At 43.2% G+C, this 13465-nt stretch overlaps 1 protein-coding gene across 2 annotated transcripts in view; it reads right to left on the reverse strand.

Moving 5' to 3' along the window:
• Positions 1-1628: 1628 nt before the first annotated feature.
• Positions 1629-13465, reverse strand: part of ST3GAL5 (ST3 beta-galactoside alpha-2,3-sialyltransferase 5) — a 59470-nt gene continuing 47633 nt past the window's right edge. For both annotated transcript variants that reach the window (XM_056118189.1, XM_056118197.1), the window contains 3 exons: positions 11786-11972; positions 10440-10598; positions 1629-6832 (listed from right to left, as the gene is read on the reverse strand). In XM_056118189.1, coding sequence (XP_055974164.1) covers positions 6593-6832; positions 10440-10598; positions 11786-11972 — 586 coding nt within the window. In that variant the 3' untranslated portion in view covers positions 1629-6592. The remainder of the gene's footprint in view (positions 6833-10439; positions 10599-11785; positions 11973-13465) is intronic.

Below are 13465 nucleotides of genomic sequence, written 5' to 3' on the forward strand. Positions count from 1 at the left end.
AGAGCCAGGAGGAACCCCTGTGCTTTGCCGGATGTGACCCAAAAAGAAAAAAAAATTATCCAGTAAATTACAGCAAAAAAGCAAGCAGGCAAGTATGTGATGCAAATTCCATACAATGGACTTGCAAGCCCCACGTACAAAGTTTTCAAATTCCATACAATGAACTCACTGTAGCTGTCTTGAACGTAGAACACTGATACAGAAACTTCCCTATTAAAGTCAGAAGTCCCAATCCCTATTGTGGCACACCTTTGGAAGGTCTTTGACATTCTATCAATCACATCTATTATTTGGGACATTTTAGCAATAAATTGGTTTTCTAAAATGTATGGCTAAGCGAAGAGTTTGTAAATAGGCCTAATCAGCTATTAGAATAACTAAGTCACTAACAACAGTTCATTCAGGAAAAGCAGGAACATTCACTTATTGCTTTAGGTACCTACATTGCTCTGGATATTCTCTTAGCATGAACTGTATCCACAAATTGCTTCTAGACAGAAAAGCTCAGCTGACTGTCTTTAGAGTAAGGACAACATATCTGAGGATTGGAAAACCAGCTCCATAGTCAGGGGTATATTCAAAGGAACAGACTTGCATCCCTGGCACTGCATGGTCCCCTGAGTACCACTGAGTGCTGCCCTGCAGATCCCCAATAACATGGGTCTGAGCAGCACTGCAACCCCAGACTGAACATTGACCTGTTCATCCCTGTTGGCTAAATATTAGTGGAAGTGGTTCCCAGGGGCCCTGCTTGGGAAGACCCTCTCCAACATCAAACACTGCTGCCTTCAGTAGGCAATGTTTTTTTTTTGTTTGTTTTTGCTTTTTGGGTCACACCCGGCGATGCTCAGGGGTTACTCCTTGCTCATGCACTCAGGAATCACTCCTGGGGGTGCTCGGGGCACCATATGGGATGCTGGGAATCGAATCTGTATCGGCCATGTTGGCTGCGTGCAAGGCAAACGCCCTACCCGCTGTGCTATCGCTCCAGCCCCAGTAGGCAATGTTTTGTTAGAAGGCTCTAAATGTATTAACGTATAAAATTCTGTAACTAGAGAGTTTGTAATGTAGTTACAGATGGACTCTTGTTGTGTTAGGGATGACAGACCATTTTCCCCACCCCAAACAAGTCATCTTGCTAAGAGACCTTCAGAAGTTAAGGGAACAGGTTACGCAAACCTACTTTTGCAGCTGACTACTTAATCAGCCTTTACTGTCCCTCACTGCACATTCTGTTGCGTTCCTATTACTGCCTGGTAAGTTGGTGTGACCTTCATATATCAAGAGTCTAACCTATATTTCAAGTGAATTCATCATCGTTAGTGTCTATTTCTCTGGGAACTGATTCTCTCTGATAAGTGAAAAAACATGTAAGCCAAGTAACAGAGGATAATGTGAAAATATCTTGCTCTTTCAGATAATCATTTTCATGTGCAATCAGTTCTTAATATTGCTACTGTGAAGTGTCTACTGAGGTTTCCTGATTGTTTAATTTTCAGAAAATTCCACTGGTCACATTACACAAAGATTATAAATGCTGTGTCTGCCAAACCATAGACGACAGCCTGACACCCACATGAAACTCAACACCTCCCTTTTTTCCAGACAGAAGAGAACCTAGAAGCTTGTCTTCTTTCCGATGTGTTTTTATTGACACAGCACATGGGATAAATCTGCTTTTAAAAAAGTTACAACAGAATTTCAAAGCATACCATGTATTCTTGTGGCACCATAGCCTGCCAATATGCTTTTCTTCTCTGCATATGGTTGACATTTGATATTGGGAATTAATCAAATCAAATCATTCTGATAATAAATGTTCAATTTATCAAGGCTGCTGTCATTTCCATTTGAGAAAATTACCTTGTATGCAATAACCTTTGTGTGGTAGGTTTAATGAGTAGTTCTCCTTCCCTGTTTACTTCAGTCCAGGTTTGAATATAGGCAGTCGGTATATACTGATAAATCCCTTGTTTCTGAGAAGATAAATGGTATAGATGGTCTAAAATGGTCTAAAATGGTCTAAAATGTCCATGGGGAGTAAGAAAGGTGAAAGATTGAGAAGGTTGGTGAGGGGGTCTTAGTCTCCATGGAAGGAAACACATTTGGGGGGTACACCATATTCTGGGATCGGCTTCTTTCTCTTGGTGCGCTTTTCTGGAGCCAAGAGCATGTGGTGGAGAGGACGGTGTGTGGGAAGAGAGGTTGGTCCCATGGGCAGCAAACAAGGGAAGCGTTTTATTCTACATGCAAATGAAGAAAGGCCCAAAGGATACACATCTCATACGTAGCAACTCATACTGTCAGACAAAAGACTCTAATCAAAAGGTGAGTTCTGCTGAATCACAGAAACTCTTTTTTTCTTTCAGTGGACTTGATGACTGAGGAGGATGGGACTACCCCAAAGAAGAATGGGAGAAACAGAAACAGAAACCTATAAACCTGATAAAAAGGGGAACTATCATTTCTTAATCTTCCAACAATGTGGGTCTAAGAGATTCTTCTGATGCAGAATAAGGTCAATTCTACAATCTTTTTTGGGCCTCAAGTCCTAAAGTGATGGGGTTGGGAAGGAGATAAACAAAAGTGGTTCTTGGTTTTAAAAAACTTTAGCAATTGAGGGCCTAGAGAGATAGTACAAGGTGAGGGGCACATGTGTTGAATGAGTGGGACTGTGGTTTGACCCCTGACACCACAGGATATAGTTCCCTCCGCACCCCACACACATACCAAAAGAAAAAAGAAAATGCTGGTGTGACTTATTTTTGCTTTTCCATTTTTAGCAGTTATTTTTAATTGAGGTAATATGTGTTTACAGAGTATAAATATGTAACTAAGTGATTCAATGGTGCCATTTTACACCCCCTTCCATGGTATCAATCTCCCTCAACCACAGTCCCAGGGCCCCTTTAGCCCACAGACACCTCCACCCTCACCGCCAAACACACAACTCACTGTAACCTCAATTCTGTGATCAGATTCTCAGGCTAGCTTCTCTTCAGCACTGGCTATTTCTTTGCTTTCTTTTTGAGTATAACACGTATGAGGGAGATCACCTGGTATTTGTTTTTCTCCTTCTGACTTATTTCTCTTAGTACAAGCCCCTCAAATTCCAGCCATGTGGGAGTAAAAGGCAAGATTTCATCTTTCCTAATGGCCAAATAGAATTTCACTGTGAATCTAGATCACATCTTCTGTAACTACTCATCTGTCATCAGGCATTTGGGTGGTTTTTGGTATCTTGTCTGGTACTGTAATGAACACAGATGTGCATGCAAATTTTAAACATTGGTCTTTCAGTTACTGGGATGGATACCAAGGGGTAAAATACCTGGATCATATGGTAGCTCTAGTTAATTTTTTAATTTTTGATTTTTTGGAAATCTCCATAGTTCATTTCCATAGAGATTGGAAAAAAGGATCCATTTATATTCCCAGCAATAAAAAATGAGAGCAAGTTCTTCACACTCCTGCCAAACACTCATTTCTGACCCTTTTGATACAGGCCATTCATACAGGTGTGAGGTAGAATCTCACTGGCATATTGATTTTTATGTCCATGATGACCAGTGACAATGAGCTCATCATGGGCCTTTAGGTCATCTGCATATCTGTCTCGCTCTTCTGTGGCATTTCCATGGGGTAGTTTGTTCTGTTGTCCTTGAGTTCTTTATAGGTAGTTATTGGACAAGTAGCCCTTTGTCAGATGTGTGATGTGCGAATATTCTGTTATTCAGAAGAATTTTTTTTTAGTGATTGCTCCTTTTGCTGTAAAGATTGAAGCTGATAGATTCCAGTTGATTTTGCTCGTTTTCTTTGCTGATGGAGTCAAATCCCTGAAGACAACATTGAAACCAAGATTGGAATATTTGGCCTGTGCTTTCTGCTGTATTTTATGGTCCTGAAGCTCCCATCCAAGCCTTTGATTCATTTTGAGTGAACTTTGATGCCTTGCGTGAGAGTGAACAAACCAATGTGGCTCTCTCTTCAGTCCCAACATCATTTGGTGTCTGGCAAGATGTTTCCTTCTTCCCTTAACTTCTTCTGTCACTGCTTACTTTAAGTGATGGGTTCAACAAATAATGAGATCCTTCAAATTCATTAAAAATAGACACACTTCAGCTAATTAACACCTTATTACACATTTATGGAAAATGAAATGAAAACAGCATGACACGGAGGAGTAGGGTAGAAGGTAATGCAACACCTAGAACCCAAGAGGTCATTCAGAATACCCCGATTTTAGCTCCAAAAATACAAGACAGGTGATAAGGGCATAAGTCACTGCAGTTCCTGTTATTCCATGGCCGGCCTGAGTTTCTGGAAAGAATATGCTCTCCATAAGGAAAACAAATTAAAAAACCGACTGAAATTTTCAGTGGCTCAGAGTTCCAGTAACATCAGATACAGAAAACAGGTACATTGTCCTAAGTTGCCTCAAAACCAGTGATTCCATCCATGTTGGAGGAAAGTTGTGCAGGCCTATAAAACTAGGCCAAGTTGGAGGAGGGCTGGTGAACCCTCGGCTTCTGAACTCAGTCAGGCTACCCTGGCGCTCCTAGAAGAATTTCCAGAAAAGCTGCTGGGTTGGGGGTGGGGTCTAGGAGCATTCTAGAAGCAGAGAAGGAAATTCCCCAAAATGTTAAGTGCTAAAAGCTCTGTTCTGACTGGCAGGTGGACTCCATAAAAGGTCTCTGAAAAACACGCCTTATGGGGCGGGAGAAACAGTTAAGTGGGTAAGTAAGTCTCTTGCCTGGCATGTGGTTGACTGGGTTCAATCCCCAGGACCCCATATGGCCCACCGAACCCTGCCAGGAGTGATCCCTGAGTGCAGGGACAGAAGTAACCCCTGGCACTGCTGGGTGTGGCCCCACCCCCCAAATAAATTAATTAAATAAATTGTAGAATATCCTATTAAAAAGAAAAAAAATGCACCTTTTATTCACTTAAAGCTTCTTAAATCTTTTCTACTTGTGATTCCTTTTGCCAGAGAAATTTTCACATGGCCCTAGGCATAAGAACTAAATCAAACACTGACTAATAATAAATCATAAATTTATTTTAAAACAAACTTTCACGATCCTTCACATTCAGTTATGTGACTCCATATGGGTCCAGGACCCACAGTTTAAGATGCTAGGATTAGGGAACTTACTACCTGCCAGTGAATGAAAGTCAAGAGGCCTGGATAGAGCCTGCACTAAGGTCACACAGAAAAGAAGGGAGAGAGATGGGATCAGACCAGCATTTTTTGAAGCACCAGGCTAATACATCCCACAGCCTTGAGAGGCTCAGGTGACAGGGACAGAAAATGTCCCCAGGGGCAGACAAGTCTTGTCCTACTGAAAAAATAAGGGGCAGTAAGCATCTAGGCAAAAAGAGGCTCAATCTCTATCTCCAGCAGAAATGCCAACCCAGAGAAAGACAGCTAACAAACTTAAAGCCCTAACTCCTGTCTCCTACAAAACTGAGAACTCCAGCCCCTTTATCCACATTAAAATTAATAATCCACATTGAGAGCCACTGCTCACCTTATCTTCTGGCTAGGACCTCTCTGCCAGCCCACACCACCCACCATGAGACTCATCAGTTGGAGAGACAAGGGACGAAGGCCCAATTCTAGGAAAAGGGGTTGAGCTTTTCACAGCCCTTGACTTTATGATATGGACTCAATTACTGGGGAGTTGGTGTGTCAAACCCTGGTCTTAAATGCTGGCCTACTCTGAGTATACTCTGGAGATGGCACTGAGATGTACACTACAGGCCTGGTGGTCCTGCCTGAGCCATAGGACAGCCATGGACCACACGTCTGAGTCCCAATATTCAAATTAAGTCATCAAAAGTGGTAAGACTATGAAAGCATATTCTCTCTCTCTCTCTCTCTCTCTCTCTCTCTCTCTCTCTCTCTCTCGTTGCCAGAGATCCAACTGAGCTTCACACATACAAGCCATATCCTTGGCCCAAGTGCATTCTCTTTAAACAAAGAGAGTTTTCAAAAGCAAAATGCAAGTATCCACAGAGACATTTAAGACATGAGACCAGAGGAATACTATTTTGCTATATGGGTTGCAGTCTTCCCCAAGGAGCCACAGAGGCCACAGAGAGAGGCAGCAGACTTCTCTGATCAGCCCCGCTCATGGTGCTGGTCCAGTACCGCTGGCTTAGCCACAGAGAAGCCATCTTGCTCCCCCAAGTGTAGGAACACAGAACTGCAGCCAGGCCCTCTGGACCAAACTGCTTCCTTCTCCTTCCATTTAACTCCTTGTCATCCTATGCACAGCAGACAAAGACAAGAGTCTTCACAAATAAAATAATTTGTTTAAAATACCATAAAACGCCATCAGATGTCATTCACTTTGAAAAGTCTTTCACAGCCAATCCGCAAGGTTAGCTTACAAAATTTTGTGCAAAAACACTGGTTTCAAGGAAGTAGGGCCAATAAAAAAAATGGGATGAATAAAATTGTTTCTTGTTCGGGAGGTTTTTAAACACAAAGTTAAAAATCACAGCTGCAAGTCCAAGAACGGAGCAGAAAGAACGCATGGAGAAGGTTGGGAAAGGCCTTCCTTCCGGCGAGGCTTCTGTTCAGAATTCAGTGGATGCCCCCACTCAGGTCCTTCACCACGCCCTCCTTGACCAGTCGCAGCAAGAACTGGGTCTCCGTGGTCACATTGTGCATGGTCTGGAAGTTCATGGCGGCCATGCACTGATTGTCAAAATAGTGCAAAGGGGTTTTGGGTTGGCTGAGGTCATAGCCGAAGCCCGCCAAGCTGACTTCATCACACAGGTGTGTGGCCAAGATCACGGCAATGACACCAATTGTGGGGATATTCTGAAAAGAAAGGATACACAACAATTCTAAGCATCATTCACGGCTTTCCCAGGATGAGGGATGATATGATAAGTAATAGAAGCTGCCCCGGGTGTGTCTGTTTTTGTTCATCGCATGATTTTATGGGTGCCAGAGTTCTAAGATCAGAGCAACCAACCAAATCGAGCTCTAAACTGTGGTCAACAGGATAAATGATTTTTGTTTGTTTACTTTTTTTTTTTTTAAGGTTTTGGGCCATGCCAGGCAGTTCTCAGGGCTCCTGACCCTGCATTCAGGGATCCTTCCTGGTGGGGATTGGGTATGGGGACAGAACTGAGGTTGGCTGTGTGTAAGGCAAGAGCCCTACCAGCTGAGCCATTTCTCCAGCCCCTGGTGTGAATGTTTTTGATATTTCTTGTACCGAGCTGAGCACTGTCCCTCCTAAAACTTCCACCCTCCAGTCCAACTGCTGACCAAAGGGGAGCACAAGCCCCATTTGCTCTCTCTCCTGTCAATAGGGGTCTGGGAAGTGGCCACAGGACCTTTCACTACCTGTTCTCAGGTCAGGTTTCAGGTGCTTATCTGTCCTTCCGACCTGGGTGCTGTGGATGGCTCTGTCCCTTCCAATGCAGCCACGCCTGGTACGACCCTCTGCTTTTCTAGAGAAGATCACTTCCTGGACAGTTTTCTATGCATCGCTCCTCATCAGTTTCCTCTGCATTCCTCTGTTTGGCATGTGACCTCTGTAGGCCCAAATGAGGGGCGTTCACATTTGTGTCTCCCCAAATGTCTCCTCCTGTCTAGAATAGGGCTTCTCCTTTGACTGCTGCCGCTCAGGCCCACCCTTCAAGCTGGGAATGCAGGATGCAGGTCAGCCAGTGCAGTGCTACTGAAATACTTTGGATTCATGACCTGGTTGCTTTTGAATTCATCAGAAACTATTTTTTTTTTTTTACTGCTGCCAAGTTTTTCATGACCTTCACACTAAATTACCATATGGTAATTACCAGGACGGCCTATAATTTAAGAAGTCCAGGTCACGTGCAAACATTCTGGGTTTTGTATCACGCTACCACTTCATGTTTGAAACCTTCCCAAGTGGTACCATGGAACAAACCCAGGATGACCTAAGGTGTGCGCCTTAACCCCTATACTATAACCTTTGGCTCAAATAACATATCTCTTGGGTAGAAGTACTGTAGCACTGTAGTAGCACTGTCCTCCCATTGTTCATGGATTTGCTCAGGCGGGCACTAGTAGCGTCTCCATTGTGATATTCTTTGTTACTGTTTTTGGCATATCGAATACACCATGGGTAAAAGTACAGGGTGAAAAATTACTGATATTTGAAACTGATGTAAGGTTACCAAACTACCCTTCAGAAAACACATGGCCATATAATTCTGCCACATGACAACAATATCTGGCCTTCAAACCTATGCTCAGAAAACAAGCAAAACATGTCATTATGGGGTTGGAGATAGTACAAAGGTTATGGTGCTTGCCTACCATGCGACCATGGCTGCAAACCTTTTTGGAATCATGGAACCACATATGGTCCCCTGGACAGCACCAGGTGTACCCTATTCACACCCGGATAACATTGTTGTGCTTCTAATATGCTTTTATTTAATGTGGTGAAGATGAACATATTTATCATATATTCTTTGGCTATTTTAATTTCACTTTGTGAAATATATATTTATTTTCCCAGGTTTCAAACTGGCTCACCTTTTTATGTTTAACAGGCACTGTGTACTTTGAGACTATTTAATCTGTCATTTTTATAACATTTCACACATTTCTTCTGGGTCTTGTTGGTCCTGATGCCTTCCGACATTCAGTAATTTCATATTAGAGATAATAAAATCTGTCATCTTTTGTTTTGTTTGGGGGCCACATCTGGCAGTGCTGGAGGCTAGTCCTGGCTCTGTGCTTGGGGAACGAAAGGTCAGGGCTGGGTTACACACAAGGCAAGTATCTTAACCCCTGTACGGTCTTTCCAGCCCCCAAATCTGTTCACTTTTTTCTGTTTTTGGATCACAACTGACAAGTGTGTTGGGCTTACTCCAGTTCTGTGCTTAGGGGTCATGCCTGGCAGAGCCTGGGGACCACTGATGGTGCCAGGGCCAGCCACAGGACTGGCATGTGCAAGGACTGTGGTCTCAGTACTATCTCTTTGGCCCTAAATCTATCTCTCTCCCACCTTTTTTATGGTTTGCATTTGGGCCACACCAGCAGTGCCCAGGGCTCATTCCTGGCTCTGTGTTCAGGGCTGACTCCTGTGGGCTCAGAAGACCATCTGGGATGCCAGGGATCCAATCTGGGTTGGCGACGTGCAAAACAAGGACTCTACCCACTGTACTATTGCTCCAGTCCCCCAACTTTTTTTAAAGGGTTCTTTTTAAAATTAAATCTACCTATAAGCCAACAAAGAAACATTTACTTGTGTTTTTAAAATGATGGCATTTAGTAAAGAAACAAAGCAATTTAAAATAAACAGAAATCTATGAGTATCTCAATAGATACTAAAAATACTCAAGTATTGAAGAAACTTCTATACCGAACTTAAGAATCTTGTCAAAGTCTGTATTTTTTTTTAAACCGTTTAGTTAAAAGTGATGCTCATGGATTATATGTTAAACTCCGTGTTCTGGCACCTCTATGTGTTCCCAGTTGGGAAAGAGCAGCCAGAGTAATGTATTTCCAAGGCTTTTGGAAAAGGTTTTAAAAACACAGGTTCAGCTTTCCAAAGGATAAAGCATCCTTCCCCTGGTGGTAGCATGGGATAACTGAGGGTACAGAAACTATTAGAGTAAAAAGTCTGTATTACCTTTATGCTTATCTTCTTAAGTTATATTGCAAATTAAAATCACCCAGAGATCTTGGAAAATACCCACATTCAGTGCAGGGCTCAAACATCAACTGAAAAATGCACTGCTTTGGAGGATGACTTCATTATCAAAACCTTCATTTATTAGTAAACATGGTATCTCTCACTGGAGTGACCCACAGAGTTAAAAATGAGAAGAACTCGGGGCCTGGGAGATAGTGCAGTGGGTGGGGTAGTACTTGACTGCATGCAGCCAAGCCAGATTTAATCCCTGGTACCACAGGTGGTCCCCAACAGCCCACCAGGAGTGAGCCCTGAGTGCAGAGCCCTGAGCACAGCTAGAGGTAGTGAGAGGGATATGGGAGGTGGGGGGAGAAAGAGACAGAGACAAGAGAGAGACAGAAATACAGATTGAGTTAGAACGAGAAAGAGAGGAAGAGAGAAATAAAGAGAAAGAGAATGAGAGGAAAACTCAGACCATATGTCTGCATGCTCTGCATTTATATGGAATTTTGGAGAAAGAATACCTTAAAGAACATCTTAGTGACCTACATGCTGAGTAAAGGCATGAGTCAGGAACAGAAGTGGGCAATTAACACTTCTGGGGCAATTAACAGGATCCTGGGGTCAGAGTGCGGTGTACACCTGGAGCATCTAACCCGACATACACTTGGGGGCATCTAACCATGGCTAGATTGCTCCACGGGAAGATGATGTGAGGGACATGGCTGAGCCTGAGAGAAACGTGTGCAGAAATCTCTCCTCCAGCACAGGAAGAACAGAAATTTTGAATACCTTATCTTGGCCCCAGAACCTTGACTGAGGTTCTGGAAACTGAAGGATGTCAAAGGCAGTCTCCTTGATGATAACTGGATTCAAAATCCTGAAATGTTTTGGTTGCAGAGGGATTTTTTCCACGACCTGCTTCCAAAAGAAGAGCCGCACCCAAAATGACTAGGGAGAGAAAACAAGCAACTGTTAGTGGTACAGCACAGCGGATGCTGTCAGTACAGGGAGGGAACGCATCCCCCGCCTTGCTGTGACCACACATAGATGACATTCTTTGTGGCCAACATGGGCTGTGCAACCTAAGAACTCAACTTCAATAAGCAGCTCTCAAGGACTGACTGGGGATGAAGAACTGAAGAGTCAGTTCTTAATTGGGTAGGAAGTGCCTTAATTCAGAGGTTCCTCAATTCAATGACCCAAGACAGTGTTTTTTAGGATTGAGAGTCATCATTGCCTGGGATGAATAAGCAATTCCAATTCCAGGGTGCTAATGGCAGTAAGTGCCGGCACTGGCCAAGCCCTTACGTGCATTTTCTCCATACTTTAAACTCTATTTCCCCATCTGTAAAATCTCATGGTGTCTGTAAGTCATTTCCTATGCACTTCACTTTCCAACCAGAACTTTTCTTAAAAAGAAAATCCAGACAACCATGACCACCATAGAGAATCAAGTGTTGGCTTATGCTCCATCACAAGCTTATGTCAAAAGTTTAATACATCCTAGTAATCTTGCAGATATGAGCATGTAGTAGGATGCACTCACAGTACTTAACAGTTGGCTTCTGAAGCTTATTTCAACATAAGGGGCTTAGGATGATAAAATAATGTTGACTCTTATTATGAAGAAAAACAAAGGAATATCACCCAGTAAGGGCCATCTCTTCCATATTTGCTTGCCTGGAGGGTGTGAATTTCCAACAATGGTTGGAAATCAATCAAAGCTCTTTTGAAAGAATCTCTCTGAAAATATTCTGAGAATATTCCTTGTATGTCTATGCTTTTGAACAGCCTCAGTAATGACTTGTACTCATCCACAGGAATCTAATTTCTGCAAATAGCCAAAAGCCATATAAGTTCAAGAAGCCTGGATAAGGTGTGTGGGAAATTTTGGCTCTAAATTTGCTATTCCTAGTAAATCATGATCACCACGTCCACATCTGGTTCCGTAATTTTCACAAGCTCTGAGAGACAGACATTCCCACCCAGGAGGCTACAAAGAAGGGAAATTAGTTGAAAGAACAGAAGTCCCACAATTCACTGTGTTTACTTAAAAATAAAAATTGGTGACTATAATTGGAATTCCCTTAACTTCTCAGGAAGGTACATTGGTGAGCTCAATTTCTAATGCTTACCAGGGTCTCATTTTTTATTATTGCTTGAAGCCACTTGAAGTCTACCTCCTTAAATAAAACAGTAACAAACAAGTCATTGGCATAATAGTCCAGATCAGACAGTGGGGCGCCCTCTGGATAAGTCATCCTTATGGTGGTTTTATTTCCAACATCTTTTGAAAAGCCTTCAACGGGTGCACTGTTTAACCTATTGCAACAAAAGGACAAAGATGAGTTGACAAAACAAGCCATCAATTATCTTACTGCAACAGATAAAACCACCCAGTCTCAAAGTCCCAAAGTGCGGTTCCAGGCTTGTGAACACAGCAGCAGATGGTTCTGAGAGATGCACAATCTAACCTCCTCTTCCTGTCACTTGGGGCCAATCCAGATGCACTTTTGGTTTCTCTTTGGGCACTGCCATTCTTTCCCTGAAAGCTTCCTATTGTGTGCAGACACTTGAGGTTCTTGACAGAATTTAAAAAAGGTAACTGGAGAGCTGGAGAGATCATACGGTGGGTTCAATCCCCGGAACAACATATGGTATTTGGAGCTCTGTCAGGAGTAAGCCCTGAACTAAGCCAGGGGAGGAAGGGGCGTCCCAAAACAAATGAACAAAGGTAACTCAGAAACTTAGGCAGGCATGACCTCCCCTTTTATTTAATATTTTAAAATTGACAATCTCCCATTTTATGAACAGGAATCCTAAAAGCCATCTGATTTTAAAGGACACAGATAACAGATCAATGAAAGTTTTACCACCAGGGTGACTGGGGGCCTATTCTAAGAACTGTCCCAAAAAGTAACCCCACTCACTCAATCGCAATTATACAGTTTTGAAATGTGAAAAATAGGGGCTGGAGCGATAGCACAGTGGGTAGGGCGTTTGCCTTGCACGCAACCAACCGGGTTCGATTCCCAGCATCCCATATGGTCCCCTGAGCACCACCAGGAGTAATTCCTGAGTGTAGAGCCAGGAGTAACCCTTGAGCATCACTGAGTGTGACCTAAAAAGAAAAAAAAAGAAATGTGAAAAATAAAAAAAGTCAGATTTGTGCAACCGGGGAGATTGCAGCCCCGAATGTGAACCCTAGAACCACACTCCCTCTCAAGCACCTCTAGCACTGGACATTGTCAATGCCCAGATTCAAGCCCAACTATTGATGGCTCAAGGGTTGCTCCTGGCTCTGCTTTCAGGAATTACTCCTAATTGATGCTTGAGGGACCACATGGGATGCCAGGGATAAAATCTGGGTCAGCAGGGTACGGGGAAAATGCCCTCCCTGTTGGTCAGCAGGGTACGGGGAAAATGCCCTCCCCGTTGTACTATCGCTCCCACCACACAAGCCCAAGCATTGAATCTGTCTGGCCGCACAATCAGGAGTGGGCCCCAGGCCTCCGGAGCAGGGCTTGGGAAGCAGCCTGCAAAAAAAGGCAGTTTGGTTCTTCCCTATATTACCATGCATGTCTGTGTCCAGCCTTTCTTTCCTATTCTATCGCTACTTCCTCTCCCAGATCTCAGATAGTAACCCTGGATGATTTAAAGCTATTATTAGATATGACAACCAAGGGCATGATCCTAGACATGGTTTTTCTTCTCTTTAATTAAGGGGAAGAACAGTAGATTGAAGAGATATAGCAAGTAGGCCATTTGCTTGCACATGGCCAACCTGGGCTGAATCCTTGGCACCCCATGTGATT

Source organism: Sorex fumeus, unplaced genomic scaffold, assembly GCF_029834395.1.
Source record: "Sorex fumeus unplaced genomic scaffold, SorFum_2.1 ptg000003l, whole genome shotgun sequence".
NCBI classification, from domain to species: Eukaryota; Metazoa; Chordata; class Mammalia; order Eulipotyphla; family Soricidae; genus Sorex; species Sorex fumeus.